The 17414-nt window shown below is 37.9% G+C and overlaps 1 protein-coding gene across 8 annotated transcripts; it reads left to right on the forward strand.

Annotated features, from left to right (window-relative positions):
- The first annotated feature begins 467 nt into the window (after positions 1–467).
- LOC104095532 (uncharacterized) lies at positions 468–17214 on the forward strand. 8 transcript variants are annotated; one of them, XR_011413949.1, is made up of 13 exons: positions 472–688; positions 747–962; positions 3316–3411; positions 3692–3780; positions 3855–3983; positions 5122–5236; positions 5580–5664; positions 5793–5902; positions 6288–6439; positions 8454–9179; positions 9971–10903; positions 11012–11820; positions 16007–16105. XR_011413949.1 is itself a non-coding variant. In XM_009601677.4 (11 exons), the coding sequence occupies exons 1-11, from the start codon at positions 608–610 to the stop codon at positions 17086–17088; spliced, it is 1482 nt and encodes a 493-aa protein (XP_009599972.1). In that variant the 5' UTR covers positions 474–607; the 3' UTR covers positions 17089–17214. The 8 variants fall into 8 exon arrangements, 3 of the variants coding, with proteins under 3 accessions (XP_009599973.1, XP_009599974.1, XP_009599972.1); XR_011413947.1 differs by lacking the exons at positions 9971–10903; positions 11012–11820 and adding an exon at positions 16777–16887 and having other exon boundaries at positions 16007–16103; XR_011413945.1 differs by lacking the exons at positions 8454–9179; positions 9971–10903; positions 11012–11820; positions 16007–16105 and adding exons at positions 12939–14765; positions 14908–15894 and having other exon boundaries at positions 470–688.
- Positions 17215–17414: the final 200 nt, after the last annotated feature.

The raw sequence follows: 17414 nt of genomic DNA on the forward strand, positions 1-17414 counted from the left end.
TGTATACCTATATACGAGATACATGTTCTCTACATATATTGTAGAGAAATTTTTAAATTCGATTTCAACTATGATTTTTGACTCAAAACTAATCCAAATCACCCCAATATTCCTCAATTTTTTAATATTATCTTATCTATATATTTTCAATAAATTTTAACCATACTCATAAAAAAATAACTTTTGCCTATACTTTTTTGAATTTATATATCATTTAATCACAAAAATTAACTCCAAATCACCTCCAATCTCTCTTAAATTTTATATATTGCTTATTATGTGTTTTCAATAAATTTCAAACATACCCATTGAAAAAAATCATTTTTTTTTCTTAGATTTTTTTAATATTGTGTTTCATTGGTAACTTTTTATGGCTACTTTGGTAGTAACTAATTGTTGGTAGATATTGTCTATTTATGACTACTCCTGTAGTTTCCTCCATTTAAATCCGACTCTACCCATACTTTTCTCCAAGTTTGACAACTGGGCTTGGGCTTGTTCTAGGTTTGGTCTTGAATTAAGAGAATCCAAGTGAGCAAATTATTTAATTATTTCAACTGTCAAAAACAGTAACAGAAATCAAAGAGTGCAAGCAAAAGGAGAAGAAATGGTGAAAGCAGTAGTGGGAGAAGAAATACAGCTCAAATTAGCTGAAAATCGGCTTGGCAAATCTGGACTTCCTTCTCAGGTATCCAATTCATGTATAACGGAAATAACATATAAACACTAATGATATTTTTTAACAGGTAGGGCTTGTAATTGGGAATTTGAGTTCGAAATTAGATCGAGGATTCCTATTTGATTTAATCCCAACGCCGCCAAACGACGACGGTAAACCGGCCTGTTCCATAATCAGCGGCAGCGTAAAAGATGATCGGAAAAAGACATTGAAAGGGAAGTTGCAGCCTGATTCTTCGGCATTGTTCATTGACAAAGATTGGGTTGCTGAACACGCTCGTCAGGTTCACTTTTTAGCCTTTTTGTTTTTCTCTACTTTCTGTTATGTGTATTTTATGTCTGCTAAATTATGAGACATTGATACCAAATTGAGGTATCAGGTGACAAAGCAACAATGGTATTGAGATTGTGTGGTGGAGCACTGGTGCTTCACTCTACAATAGAATAGTAGCAATTCAATGAGAAGAAGAAGAAGGGGAAAGGAAGAGAGAGAAGTTTAGACTAAGGAACCATATTGTATTATCATAGCATAAGTGTGATATCCAAGTTACAAAATCCTACTTAAATCCTTAGACACACAAAAATGAAATGCTCAAATAAATGTACTGAAAATACTCTTAACTAACTTTCCCGCCAAAATAAAAATTACAACTTTAATTTGAAAAATCCTACTCATCAGCCTAGTTAGCTTTTAGCTGGTCTCCATATCACCTGTTACCCCATTTTGTGTATCAATATACCCTGGATGAACAACACCCTCGTCCTCAAGGGTGAATAAAGGAAACCTGGTTCTTAAAGCAGAAGCAAACTCCCAAGTAGCCTGAGAAGCATCCAAGTCTGTCACATTTAATCAGGCATTGTGCCACTGCCTTGTGACTCTTCTTAATCAACCTCCTTTCCAACACAGCTTCTGGAGTTGGACATAAAGAACTAGCCAAATCAAGTACATGAGGGTGCACAGTTTCAGTGGGAATATCATAGCAAAACTTCATCTCAGAGATATGAAAAGTAGGGTGAATCTAGACCTCAGGGGGTAACAAAAGTTTGTAAGCAACAATCCCTACTCTTTCCACTATAACATCCTCGTCAATCTCCCGATTACCTTGTATCTTGGGGATGACTTGTGTATCAAGTTTCACGTCTACTTCTGCTTCATACATCCCAACACTAAACTTGCACTCCGAGTATTCTGTTTTGTCCTACTAAACTTAAACCTTTAGACTCCAAAGTCTGTCTTCACATCTCCAGCCTAGCGTTTACCCCACAACGTGTCTCGTCAATCAGTACTATTCAATATTATCAAAGGCGCACTTAAGCCCTGAAGCGAGGCTTAAAACATATTGAGCGCTTCGCCTCGCTTAGCGAGCACTTCATCGTTGTCATCAAACTTCTAAGGCATACTTTTCCAAGCCAATGAGCGTAATCTTGAAGAGGACCACACTAAACAATTGATACTTCACTTTATTATAAATTTTCTTCATTTTCTTAGTCCATATATTTGGTATTGCTTATAGATATTAGTTTTGGTCTACACATACATATTTGTAGTTTTTCTCCATTTGCGCATTTCTTCGTTAAAGCCCATGCTTTATTGCGCTTTGAGCTTAAAGCCCCAATATACCTTAGAGTTTTTTTGCGCTTTTCGCCTTTGATAACACTAGTACTATCTTATCTGCAAATAACATACACCATGGCACCTACCCTTGAATGTGTCGCGTCAGCACATCCATCGCCACAGCAAACAAAAATAGGCTAAGAGCTGATCCTTGATGCAACCCCATCACCACTTGGAAATAATACGAGTCTCCTCCCACAGTCCTCACCCGAGTCCTAGCTCCGTGGTAAATATCCTTAATCACCCTAATGTAAGCTACTGGAACTCCGCTAGCCTTCAAACATCTCCATAAAACCCCTTGTGACTTTATCGTAGGCTTTTTCTAGTTCAATGAACACCATATGCAAGTCCTTCTTCCTCTCCCTATACTATGCTACTTCATCAATCTCCACACAAGATGAATAGCTTCTGTAGTCGACCTCCCCGGCATGAATCCGAACTGATTCAGATGCTAAAATGTGGTTATAAGTTCCAAATATAAATTAGTGATTAGTTTTCTAATTGTAGATTTCTGTTTTTCTCTTTCTATTCACAAACATATCATTATCTTCTAACAATTAAAAATATAGCTTTGCTGACTTCTTATTGTTTAGTGCTGCCCTTTGCTTGACAGAGCGTGCATGCGTTGAGGCGCACATAGCGCCTTGGCGCTCGCATTAAAGCGCCTTTCATTTTCTGTGATGTCCTTAAAATTACGCAACAGTAATACTTCTATTGCTCTTACTCTGTATAATGCAAATACCTTCTCTACCCGACAAACTACCATCAAAACTTTGTAGACTTGTGTATGAATTCTCTTTGTCAGAACATTCAAATAGGTATATCAGATTTAAAAAGTTCCTCCTGCCCTCCTTCCTTACCTTAGGGTGTTCTGCTTGTGACTTGTCAATTTTTAGTTTCCTGAATCGTTTGGACACTAACTTCAGATTTCATGGAAAAATGCCATCTTAGCGAATCATCAGCATATTATAAATCATGTAAATCCTCTATGTAGCTTATGGTTTAATATCTTTATCTTTCAGGTTGGGAGAATGCTATTGGGTGGCATGAAGGTGGTTGGCATTTATGTCTGGACCAATGAGAGCTCATTCAAAAATTCAACCATCACACTTTGTCAGGTTTTGCTATCATAACTTGAAGTTATAGTCATCTTCACTGCTTCGTACTGAGGGTCTATCAGAACTGCAGTATTGTGTTATTTCCTTGAATAGGAGGCTCTTGTGTAGTCTGTCTCCATTGTTTTTTCTTTAACTTCAGTTACCTTCCAGAAAATTTTTAGTGAAACATGAAACTTATAATTTCCAATTTCCATCACTCGTAATTACTTTTCAATGAAAAATTCTGTCATTATTGGTATTCTTACTCTCTTTCTCGTTTGCTAATGGTATAACTGTACAGACTGCAAAAGCAGTTTCTGAAGCGGCCCCTCTGTTGGAAGTGGATTGGGACGAGAGATTGCTTGTTCACATTGGTTACAGTCCCTTGAGGTAACTTTGTGTAACTATGTGTTGTTATATTCAAGTTGGCCCTTATTATTGATTTAGCAGATAATGTATTCCAGGTGGACTTGTCGAAATTGCTTGCTGGCTTCAAATATTACGTCAAGCAGTCTACGACCTTGTGACTTTAAAATGGGAAAAGTTCTTAGTACCCTTCAGGCATTCAGATGCACATTTAACTTTGATTTAAGGTGAACTTTGTTTGCTACTGTTATTGCTCATTTGTTATATCATTCTTTGATGTATTGGACAGAACACTAGCTCTGATTTCTTAGTGCCACATTTCAGATTAAAAAAGAAGTTCCATCTATCTCAACTCATTTGTTTCGTTTTTGATTGTATGATTGTTGGTTAGTATATTTCTGTTTTGGCATGACCAGGAGGCAAAAAATCCTTCCGCTTTTGCCCTGGGATTGTAGAGAGGTAGGAGAAGTGCCATATTAGTGTGTCATTGAAGAACATTAGCCAAAATCGTGAGTCAAAAAATTGCTTGTCTCAAATGTTGGGAAACTTTGGTTGTTGAACTGTTAGCTTGTATGGCAGTATGGCATTGGGTTTATTTTTTCTGCACTAGTATGATAGAAGGAAGAAAGAGATTCTTTTTTTTTGGGGGGGGGGGGGGAGGGGACTGAGATGAGAAAAAGAGGAAGGAGGGATTTTGAATATCATATTAGTTCCATTAAGTGTAACTGCTGCAAATTTAGATCAAGTGGTATGCAATAAAGTGTTCAACGACTCCTTTGGTTGGTTGCAGCCAATTTATATTATTAATCTCAAGTCTGTTAGGATCATTTTGGTGCAGCAAAGAAGTATGATTAATAAACTACTACCTCCATGTGATGGTGAACTGGAGGTTGTGTCTAGATTAGGTCAAGCACTTTCTCTTCTCTGTTTTTGACTTTTTATTGCTTTACACTTACTTTTCGTGTGATGTATCCCTATATAATATATCTCCCAGACTAAGGTATACTCACCGTGCCAGTGGCAAAAATATTCAGTTTTCTGACTTTCCTAATATTAGGTATGTCAAATATGATATTTTCTGCCAGAATCATGGCTCTTGATGGATAAATCAGAACCATTATTGTGCATTCAAGACACTGTTACCATCCCCTAGTTCATGTTTGCGACAAAAATGGTTCACTTCAAACTTGTGTTACCTTGTTAGTACCGCCATATAACTCGTGAACTGTTTCCCCTGTTCCTAACCTTTTGTTTTTTCCTGAAGTATAAAAATCAATTATGTTTGTTAATTCTTTTTAGTGAATTTCTTTAGAGATCTCAGAGAAGTACAGAAAATTATCTCACGGTTGAGCAATGTGTTTCCAGGTTGCCCATTTCCGAGGGTTTAATTAGCAAAAGATTGGCTGACATTCTTCGTCATGGAATTTCAATTCATGCCAATGAGCTTAAAAGTGCCAAGGCATTGATTGATGGGAAATTGGTAATGAACTCTGAACTTCTGGTATCAGTCTAGATCAACCAATATCCTTAAACTTGGATGCTAGTTTTCCTCTTCTGCATCCTCATGTCCACGCCTTATGGTTTTACTACCTCCTGGTGTTGGAAATTGTTTTTTCCTTTCTTTCATTTGAATCTAACAGAAAAGACGCACTCTAAATGGTTCTGGTTCTTGAGTAATAACATATCAAAGTGGCATTAAAATATGTGATAGGCTGCTCCTTTAGACTTGATTTGCTTGCTGGCCCTTTATCAAAATATGAACCCGATCTCCTTCCCTGGTAACTATGCCGGGTATTTTTCACCTTCTTTTCTTTCATTTCTAGGCAATTGAAGATGAGCAATTTGATTCAGGCGGCTTACATGATGTTGAATTCCTCCTACCTTTCACGGAAGATAAGTATTTGGAAGGTCTGTAAATATTTTCCAATTTACACAATTAGCCTTTCTTTTGAATTTAACTAAATATAAGCTAGTTGCTGTATAAATAATTTCAGCTTTCTCTCATTCTTTTCTTTTTGTATTTTGTTTTTATGAAGCATGCAGACAAAAGGAGGTAATAGGTCTTCTAGTCTTTAGTGGCTCTATCTGCTCCTATGCTTACTCAAATTCGAAGGAACCAGTTTCTCAAGCTTTGACTGACATAAAGGTATTTTAACTTTGCATCTGATGGTGTTTGCTTAAGGACTCAATAATTTAGTACATTTCTCTTGCTTATGCATTCGTGGACGTTAGAGGTGTTTCAATAGATCTGGATCCATTTGTTTGCCTCCAAAAAGCCATATTATCAGAGCATATTAGATGGATTACTGGAAGCAGAAAGCTTCTTTTGTGTTTTCTCAAGATCACAGGTGCATAGTACAGCTGGTTCTAGATTTAATGTTGATTTTACCTCAAAAGGAGTATTTTACTGTTTGGATTAGTGGTTAATTTGAATTTATCTTACATTTGCTCTGCTTGATGTTAAATCGTGGCTCCTGGTTGTCTTCTTGTTTTTTGGTCAGCATTTAACTTCTGGTCTTCTTGTTGCTTAGGAAGACATAATTAAGAGTCTAAGAAGCAGATTAGATATCATGTGTGATGAGGCAGACAGAGAATCAGATTCTAAAGATGACAAAACTGAAGAGAGCAGCAACCACATATTGAATGGGAGTGCAGTTCTGCAACTTGATTTACAGTTACTGAGGTATAGCACGGTCTAATGGAATCTTTTCTCCTCTAAATGTCCAAAATCAACACTGTGACTTCTTTTCACCATGACATCCTCATCCGTTTGCAAAATTCTCTAGTTCTTTATCTTTATGGTCTAAGCTTTAGTATTTTAATGAGATTCATTTGACTCTTTATAAGCTTTAAATTCTAAATTGAGAACTTGACACTTCCTCTATCATTTTCTTATTGAGAACTACAAAAGTAAAATTGTCATTGGTCATATTTATGACCCTATGACTGGAAAGGACGTGACCTCTTTTTGACCTTATAGATGGGATTCTCATTAGCTGTGTTTATTGTCTCTGAGCAGCGTTCTATCATGTTCCGCTTACACCAGATTCATAATAAAAATGTACTCCTTGATGAGGCACAGATAGTTAAGTTATTTTGCTTTGTCGGTGAAAATAACCTTATACTCACAGAAGGAAGGTCCATTACGTCAATATACAGGGCCACAGTTTGTTTTATTACATGTTGAATATGGGATACTCAGGGCATATAGTGACAACTCATTCTGGACGAGTGTTCCCCTGTTTTCAATGGTGATATCACTTTTTTTTCCTAGCATGTGGAAGTGTTATGCGTTTTGCCATATATCTTCCTGTATGTATAGTTGGGCCACAATTGAACATGGTGCAGGAGATCCCCCATCATTAACATTAGTGTGTACTGTAGTTGGTCTGACTTAGATGAATTTAAACGGAGAATCATGGTCAGTAGCTTGTCTGTTGTTTCCATACCATAGTAGCGTAATGATGATGCCGATGATGATTACTGTTGTTTTTATATTGTTGTAGTTTTCTTGATAGAGTAGCGTGATTATTGTTATTAAAATCTCAGATTAAAAGAATTTCATTTTGCTTATCAGTTTTGTAGTTTCTCACACTTTGACCTTCATCTTTTACTAGACGGTAGTCGGTAGAAGTTGGCTTCTTAATGATGCTGAAATGGTTTGTTAGTTTAGAGCTATGTACATAATATAGTCTTGTCCCACATTGGAATAGGACTAATATGTCCTTGTAGTGTATAGCTATAAATAAGGACCTCTTGTATTGTATTCATCATCTCATATCAATAATATATTTTTTCCCGTACTTTCTCACATGGTATCAGAGCAATTGTGAGAGATTTATTGCTGTGCATAAATTCCAGCGACTCCGAGAAGAGAAATTGGTCACCGGAAGTCTTTTTCCGGCAACTTTTTCAAGGTTGTTTGCGTCTGCTTTATCTCCGTCAGTGTTGTGCAAAATCCAACACTACCACAAGAGTAGTCATTGTCCGGCGACCAAACCCCAGTAAAAATCTCCGGCAGAAGCCTCCTCACGCGCCCCCACGCGTCACCAGAAGCTAAGGCGCGTGAGCTCACGCGCCGGCGCGTACGCCCTCTTCCGGCCATTTTTTGAAAAAGTCCTTTCATAACAGTTGGGTCGTCTGGTAATTCCGATCCTACCCCTACTGTTTTTGTTTCATTCCTACCATTTTTTTCCGTCAGCTACAGTAACATTCTGGCAGCTACAGTAACATTCCGGCAGCTACAATAATTCATTATTCTGTTTCAGTGTTTCCTTACTCAGTTTCAGTGGATTACAGTTGATTCTTTTTCTTATTTGGTAATAATTTGCAACGATATCTTTGGGATTTGATGTTTTTGGGTCTAAAAACATAGTTCTGGAAGCTCTAGTGTTATGATTACCTCGGAATCTTTAATGGGAAGTTCAAACTACTTAGCTTGGGCTTCATCTGTCGAGTTGTGGTGTAAAGGTCAAGGTGTTCAAGATCATCTAATCAAACAGTCTAGCGAAAGAGATGAAAAGGCGATAGCACTTTGGGCAAAGATCGATGCTCAGTTATGTAGCATCCTGTGGCGATCTATTGATTCCAAGTTGATGCCTTTGTTTCGTCCATTCCGGACATGTTATTTGGTTTGGGCAAAGGCTCGTACCTTATACACTAATGACATATCTCGCTTCTATGATGTGATATCGCAGATGACAAACTTAAAGAAGCAGGAACTAGATATGTCTACTTACTTGGGTCAAGTACAGGCAGTCATGGAGGAATTTGAGAAGTTGATGCCAGTTTCTGCTAGTGTGAAAAAACAACAAGAGCAACGACAGAAGATGTTTTTAGTTCTTACCCTCACTGAACTTCCTAATGATCTTGATTCAATACGCGACCAGATTTTGGCTAGTCCGACTGTCCCCACAGTTGATGACTTATTCTCTCGATTACTCCGCCTTGCTGCAGCACCAAGTCACCAAGTGATCTCATCACAGATACTTGATTCCTCTGTTCTCGCATCCCAGACAGTGGATGTTCGGGCGTCTCAAACTATGGAGAATAAACGAGGAGGAGGTCGTTTTGGAAGATCTAGACCCAAGTGTTCTTCAGTGAAATTAAAAGCGCGCCTAAGTGCAAAAGCGAGGCGCACAAACACTTTGCCGCTCCGCGTGACCTCAAGCGAGGCGCGTGTGTCAGAAGACCTTTACATTCCTTTTTTAAAATTATAATAAGTTAGTCGTCACAGTTCCCTAGACCATATTTATGGCAAATAGCCAGGGAAATATGGAAAAATTAATTAAGGGAGCAAATCAGATTTCCCAAAAAATTAAGAAAAGAGAAGATGATGGAATTATAAGAAGACCAGAGGAGTTGAAGGACTGCAAGAAAAAGACAAAATCGAACAACTGCAGCGGGACAAGCCTCTATCACAGGTATTCTTCTCTTCTCTGTTTCTTTATCTCTTATGCTTTTTGTATGCCTCTCTCTCTTCTACTCATTTTTTTTCTTCTTTTACTCCTTTGTAATAAGAGATACAGACAAGAATTCTCCATTAAAGATGAGTAGTTGACTGGATTGACTTTTTCTTGTGATTAAATTTTTTGTTATTTTTCCTTTTGGTAATGTGAATAAATTGGTAAAGTTAGAAAATAAATGGGTCAGGTGCTGGAATCTTATAATTAGTCCTTTTTGTCTTTGTAGAAAATTTGTAGAATTAAATGGGACACTTGTCCTCGTTTGATGATTGATGTTGTCTAACTTTTATTTAACTATCACTATATATGCAACACCTGTAAAGAGACTAAGAGAGGATAAATATAAAGACACAAATAGTGGACTCAACACTTTCTTAGAAGTCATGGCATTGTGGTGGACCCCACTGGTGTTCACCTTTATATTCTTGTTGTATGTTGTATATCATTATTTAACAATTATAATTGCATGCAAATGTCATAATATTAATTTATTTTAATTCAGAATTAAATGATAGGGGATTTGTCTACCTTATATTTTTGTTGTATATTATTATTTTAAAATTCTTGTTGTATATTATTATTTAAAAATAATTGCATGCAAAATGCATTACATATTACTTTTTAATAAGTTTTTAGAATTATAAATGACAGAGGACTGTCCAACTTTGTGTTCTTGTTATGTATTACTATTTAAAAATTATAATTGCTTGCAAGATGCATTATATATATATTTTTTATTTTTTTTTCAGAATTAGAAATGGCAAAGGACTTGTCCAAAGGCAATCGAAGGGATCCTGGCTGGAAATATAATCATTTGAAGGATCCTAATGACACTACAAGAGTCTCATGCAATTTTTGTGGAAAAACAACCATTGGTGGAATTAATCGGGCAAAACAACATTTGATTGGGAACTTTAGGAATGCAACAAAGTGTGCAGTATGCCCATAAGAGGTTAGAGAGGAATTGAAAAATTACACGGAGGAGAAAAAAATAAGAGAGGAAGTCTATACTAACAAATTTTCTGGACTTGATGAGTTTGATTATCAAGACGATGTTGGTGGAGAAGATGAAGTCCACGAGATCATTCATAAGAAAAGAGGTGGAGGAAGCTTTCCTAGTGGCTCTAGTAAGAAATTGGCCAAAGGAAAGGGACCCTGGATGTGTTTCTACAAAAGCAAGGAACACTTAGGCAAACAAATATCAAAGATTCATGTGATAAAGAAGCAAGAGCCATGACAATTCAAAAAGTTGCTCGCTTCTTTTACGATTATGGGATCCCATTCAATGTTGCTCGCTCAAAAAGTTTTAAGGAAGCAGTTGAGTCTATAAGAAGGTATGGTCCAAACTTGAAGCCTCCAAAGGTCCCCCGAATTAAGGGTTCCGTTACTTAGGAAGGAGGTTGAGTTAACCAATGAGATTATAAACAAACATAGAGAAGAATGGTTGAAGTATGGATGTTCCATTATGGTGGATGGATGGTCGGATAGAAAACAAAGAACTTTGATAAATTTTTTGGTGAATTCTCTACATGGAACAGTGTTTATGGAGTCAATAGATGCTTCCTCATTTGTTAAGACCGGAGAGAAACTATGTGAATTGCTTGATAGATATGTGGAGCGTGTTGGAGAGCATAATGTGGTTCAAGTTATAAGTGATAATGGTAGCAACTTTGTGTTGGCCGGTAAGAGTTTATTGCTTTAAATGTTTAAGTTTTATGTTTTACTTTCTAATATCGATTCAAGGTTCTGATTCCTAAATTTTAACATATCTATCAACTTTTTTTCTATAGGTCAACTCTTACAGAAAAAAAGAAGACACATATATTGGATGCCATGTGCAGCGCACTGTGTTGATCTAATGTTGGAAGACATAGGGAAGATTCCAAACATTAAGAAGGCCCTTCAAAGAGCAATTGCCCTTGTCGGTTTCATTTATGGGCACTCAGGAGTCTTAAATATGATGAGAGATTTCACAAAAAATAAAGAGTTGGTGAAATATGGGATTACTCGATTTGCAACGAGTTTTTTGACTTTGCAACGATTGCAATGTCAAAAAACTAATTTGCGAGCAATGTTTATATCTGACAAATGGGCGATTAGTAGATGGTCTAAGTTACCAAAGGGAAAAAGGTAACTCATACCGTCTTGATGACAACATTTTGGAACCAGGTTGTGTATATTTTGAAAATAATGGGGCCTCTTGTTAAAGTGTTGCGATTAGCTGATAATGAGAAAAAACCTGCAATGGGGTATATTTATGAAGCCATGGATAGAGCTAAGAAGGCTATTGCAAAGGCATTTGACGGGAATATTGCAAAGTATAAAAATATCTTTAAGATTATTGATGAAAGATGGCAATGCCAATTGGATCATCCATTACATGCAGCTTGACATTATCTAAATCCAGAGTACTTCTATCAAAATTCAGCTATTTAAAATTGTAGAGAAGTAACAAATGGGTTGTACGCTTGTATTGAAAAATTGGTTCCAAGCACTGAAGTACAAGACAAGATTATATCTGAGATACCACTGTACACTAAAGCTGAACAACAATTTGGCCTTCCGATTGCAAAAAGATCTAGAACGACAAGATCTCCTGGTAACCGAAAATATTAACCTTTAAATTCTCAATTATTAGTTTATATTTAAAATTTTACTTAATACTTGCATAGTTACATTAACTTAGAAATAACAAATAACGATGGTCAACATAACACTTTTTACAGTTGAATGGTGGAATTTATATGGTAATTTAGCTCCTCATCTCCAAAAATTAGCCATTAGAATTTTGGGTTTAACGACTAGTGTTGTTGGGTGTGAGTATTTGAGCATGTAAGTACTCGTAATGGTATACTTCTTATTTATTTTCTTTGCTTAGTTAATCAATTAGACTGACAAGAGTGGGTTGCTCTAGTGGTGAGCACCCTCCACTTCCAACCAAGAGGTTGTGAGTTCGAGTCACCCCAAGAGCAAGATGGGGAGTTCTTGGAGGTAGGGAGCCGAGGGTCTATCGGAAACAGCCTCTCTACCCCAGGGTAGGGGTAAGGTCTGCGTACACACTACCGTCCCCAGACCCCACTAGTGGGATTATACAGAAGATGGGTTTCACTGATGATTTTTATCAGTGAAACCCACGCTTTAAGTGCGCTTTAAGCTTTAAGCTTCAATAGGGCTTTAGCGCTTTTTTGCACTTTTCACTTTTGACAACACTGGTGTTTTTATTGTCACAAACTTGGACACACTCGTGAAATGTGCTATTCCTTACATGGTCGTCCACCCAAAAATGCTTACGTTGCTCAGAACGAGACTACAGGTAACCAGAGATTTTCTTTATCTAAAGAAGAATATAATGAGCTCCTTCAGTATCGAGCAAGTAAGCAGACATCTCCACAAGTAGCCTCGGTTGCCCAGACTGATACTTCTGTTGCTGGTAGTTCTTTTGCTTGTGTTTCCAGTCTAGTACAGACCCTTAGACCATGGGTCATGGACTCGGGCGCTTATGATCACATCTCTGGTACAGTCTCTTCCCACTGTTACTTTAGCCAATGGATGTCAAACTAAGGCAAAAGGAGTTAGGCAAGCTAACCCCTTCTCTTCTATCCCCTAGATTCCGTTCTTTATGTCCTTGGTTGTCCTTTTAGTTTCGCATCTGTTAGTCGTTTGACTCGTTCCCTCCATTGTGATATATATTTTACTGATGATTCCTTTATTATGCAGGACCGCAGTACAGAACGGACAATTAGTACAAGACGTGAATCAGAAGGCCTTTACTACCTTAACTCACTCGGTCCTTCCACAACATGTCTAGTTACAGATTCTCTAGACCTAATCCACAGACGTTTAGGACATCCGAGTTTATCCAAACTTCAGAAGATGGTGCCTAGTTTATCTAGTTTGTCTGCATTAGATTGTGAGTCGTGTCAACTTGGGAAACATACCCGAGTCTCCTTTCCGCGTAGTGTTAAGAGTCATGCAGAGTCTGTTTTCTCCTTAGTTCATTATGATATATGGGGTCCTAGTAGAGCCAGTTCAACCTTGGGATTTCGTTATTTTATTAGTTTTATTGATGATTACTCAAGATGTACTTGGCTTTTCTTAATAAAAGATCGTTCTGAGTTATTCTCTATATTCCAGAGTTTTTGTGCTGAAATCAAAAACCAATTTGGTGTTTCTATTCGCATTTTTCGTAGTGATAATGCCTTAGATTATTTATCTTCTCAGTTTCAGCAGTTTATGACTTCTCAAGGAATTATTCATCAGACATCTTGTCCTTATACCCCTCAGCAAAATGGAGTTGCAGAGAGAAATAATAGGCACCTTATTGAGACTGCTTGCACACTAAAAATTAAATCTCGTGTTCCGTTGCGTTTTTGGGGCGATGCAGTTCTCACAGCTTGTTATTTGATTAATCGGATGCCTTCATCTCCCATCAAGGATCAGATTTCGCATTCAGTATTGTTTCCCCATTCAGCCTTATACTTTCTTCCACCTCGTGTTTTTGGGAGCTCGTGTTTTGTTCATAACTTAGCCCCGGTGTAACATAAGTTAGCTCCTCGTGCTCTCAAGTGTGTCTTCCTTGGTTATTCTCGTGTTCAGAAGGGATATCGTTGTTATTCACCTGATCTTCGTAGGTACCTTATGTCAGCTGACGTCACATTTTTTGAGTCTAAACCTTTTTTACTTCTGCTGACCACCATGATATATCTGAGGTCTTACCTATACCGACCTTTGAGGGGTTTACTATAGCTCCTCCTCCACCTTCGATCACAGAGGTTTCACCCATACCAACCGTTGAGGAGTCTAGTGTTGTTCCTCCTAGTTCCCCAGCCACATGAACACCACTCTTGACTTATCATCGTCGTTCGCGCCTTACATTAGGCCCAACTGGTTCTCGTCCTGCACTTGACCCTGCTCCTACTGCGGACCCTGCTCCTAGTACACCGATTGCACTTCGGAAAGGTAATAGGACCACACTTAACCCTAATCCTCATTATGTCGGTTTGAGTTATCATCGTCTGTCATCTCCCCATTATACTTTTATATCTTCTTTGTCCTCGGTTTCCATCCCTAGGTCTACAGGTGAAGCGTTGTCTCATCCAGGATGGCGACAGGATATGAGTGACGGGATGTCTGCTTTACAGACAAGTAGTACTTGGGAGCTTGTTCCTCTTCCTTCAAGTAAATCTACTGTTGTTTGTCGTTGGGTTTATGCAGTCAAAGTTGGTCCCGATGGCCAGATTGATCGACTTAAGGCCCGTCTTGTTACCAAAAGATATACTCAGATATTTGGGCTCGATTACAGTGATACCTTCTCTCCCGTGGCTAAAGTGGCATCAGTCCGCGTTTTTCTATCCATGGTTGCGGTTCGTCATTGGCCTCTCTATCAGCTGGACATTAAGAATGCCTTTCTTCACTGTGATCTTGAGGATGAGGTTTATATGGAGCAACTGCCTGGTTTTGTTGCTCAGGGGGAGTCTTGTGGCTTTGTATGTCGCTTGCGTCGGTCACTTTATGGTCTAAAACAGTCTCCTCGGGCCTGATTTGGTAAGTTCAGCACGGTTATCTAGGAGTTTGGTATAACTCGTAGTGAAGCTAATCACTCGTGTTTTATCGGCACTCTGCTTCAAGTCTCTGTATTTATCTGGTAGTCTATGTTGATAATATTGTTATTAATGGCAATGATCAGGATGGTATTACCAATCTGAAGCAGCATCTCTTCCAGCACTTTCAAACTAAGGATCTGGGCAGATTGAAGTACTTTCTAGGTATTGAGGTTGAAAGTCTAGCTCAAGTATTGTTATTTCTCAAAGAAAATATGCTTTAGACATTATTGAGGAGACATGGATGATAAGTTGCAAACCTGTTGACACTCTGATGGATCCGAATTCTAAACTTCTGCCAGGACAGGGGGAGCCGCTTAGCGATCCTGCAAGCTATAGGCGGCTGGTTGGTAAATTAAATTATCTCACAGTGACTAGACCCGGCATTTCTTATCCTGTGAGTGTTGTAAGTCAGTTTATGAATTCTCCATGTGATAGTCATTGGGATGCAGTAGTCCGCATTATTCGGTATATAAAATCGGCTCCAGGCAAAGGGTTACTGTTTGAGGATCGAGGCGAGCAGATCGTTGGATACTCAGATGCTGATTGGGCAGAATCACCTTCTGATAGACATTCTACGTCTGTATATTGTGTTTTAGTAGGATGCAATTTGGTATCTTGGAAGAGCAAGAAGCAGAATGTAGTTGTTCGGTTTAGTGCAGAAGCAGAATATCGAACAATGGCCATGGCAACATGTGAGCTAGTCTGGACCAAACAATTGCTCAAGGAGTTGAAATTTGGTGAAATCAATCGGATGGAACTTGTGTGAGATAATCAAGCTGCCCTTCATATTGTATCAAATCCGGTGTTCCATGAGAGAACTAAACACATTAAGATTGATTGTCACTTCGTCAGAGAAAAGATACTTTCAGGAGAGATTGCTACAAAGTTTGTGAGGTCGAATGATCAACTTGCAAATATTTTCACCAAGTCCTTCACTGGTCTTCGTATTGGTTATATATGTAACAAGCTCGGTACATATGATTTGTATGCACCGGCTTGAGGGGGAGTGTTAGTTTAAAACTATGTACATAATATAGTCTTGTACCACATTGGAATAGGAGTAATATGTCCTTGTAGTGTATAACCATAAATAAGGACCTCTTGTATTGTATTCATCATCTCATATCAAAAATATATTTTTTCCCATGCTTTCTCACATGGTTAACTTGATCTTTTAAACAGAAAAGAGTGCAGCCTGTCATTTCCTCGAAGAGTATTTCTACCCTGGCTGGCTGATACATTCCTTTGTGACTACATACAACCGTCTGAATCAGTTGAGGTGAGTTGTGCCCATATTCTTTGGTGAAGCAAGTAATATTTCTCAGCTATAGTTTGTTTTATTGGTCGTATAATGAAACATAAATGATATTTTTCTCTAGTCTTATTGCCTTTTTGCCTGAAAAGCAAAAGAAGTTATGTCTTTGATGTGGGCACTACTTCAAAGTCCTGTAACTATACTGAAGCTGCAGGCACTTTTTTCTTTGCTTGTTTGCATCTCTAAAACACTATGAGAGCTTGGTGGTAGAATACATGATTCTTGTACAGTTTTTCAGTAGTTGACCACCTTAAGGAATGTGTTCCTTATGAATTTTTAGGATAAAAATGATTCTCAAGAAAAACCAATTCCTTTCTATATTGTTTGTCGTTAACTGAAGCTTCTTCCTTTATCTCACCGAACCATGAGCACACTTTCGTTTGATATCACACTTGCTGAGATCCTTACTGCAACATTTTGTTGTCTCCCTGTGATAATTGTATATGGGGCTGTACATTAAAGGTACAGCTGCTAAAGAATTGGATCTCCCTTGGCAACGAAGCTATTTGGTAAATTAATTGTTAGAGCAGTATTTGTTAGATCATTTTATACCTACCATATTGCTCAATGCAACTAAACATGTCATAATTTTGAGATTATACCATACATTCAGCTCTGATGTGCTATAGTATGACAGGTTCTCAAGGATCATTTTGCCGAGCTCATGTCTATAGAGTTCCCGAACGATTCTGCCAAGATCTTGGAGCCTGAAACTGAAGCTTCTGCATTGGTATCTACCACAACAAAATCGTTTAGGGAGGTGTCAACTCCATATTTGTTGCTACCAAAGCCAGACAATTCACTCTCAAGGCAGAATAGAGCTGGTACGAGCTTGGGAAGTGACCAGAAATCTACGAAGCCAGCTAGTTTTAGCTTCACGATTGCTGTTTCGGTTCTTGTTATATCAATTATTCTAGGAGTTGTGCTATTTGTTATCAGGTCATCCTAGCTAACACAGTGGCTTACAAAAAATTATCAGTTACTGTCTCTTGTATGTACTCTTGCCATGAATTAAAACGTCTAGAATGATTTGAGGTTTGAGTTTACGCTAATCCAGAGATTATTGTTATACAAAGTTTGATCAAGTTTGTGTTGGCAAATAACGCAGGTAACATGGGAAAAGTTTGATGTTCGACTATTTCAGACGTTAAGATTTTCAACTGAGAAATACAATCTAAAACAGATTTTCGACAGCCATACATTGGAGAAGAGTAAAATATTGCAAGAAAAAAGCTGTCTTGGATGAACGTACACCACAAACTCAAAATGATGCGC

The sequence above is a fragment of the Nicotiana tomentosiformis genome, chromosome 2, assembly GCF_000390325.3.
Source record: "Nicotiana tomentosiformis chromosome 2, ASM39032v3, whole genome shotgun sequence".
Lineage (NCBI taxonomy): Eukaryota > Viridiplantae > Streptophyta > Magnoliopsida > Solanales > Solanaceae > Nicotiana > Nicotiana tomentosiformis.

Coding starts and splice junctions, on each gene's coding strand:
- LOC104095532 (XM_009601677.4), top strand. CDS start 608: ATGGTGAAAGCAGTAGTGGGAGAAGAAATACAGCTCAAATTAGCTGAA. Junction 963..3,315: donor TTGCTGAACACGCTCGTCAG/GTTCACTTTTTA, acceptor TTTATCTTTCAG/GTTGGGAGAATGCTATTGGG. Junction 6,440..16,006: donor CTTGATTTACAGTTACTGAG/GTATAGCACGGT, acceptor TCTTTTAAACAG/AAAAGAGTGCAGCCTGTCAT.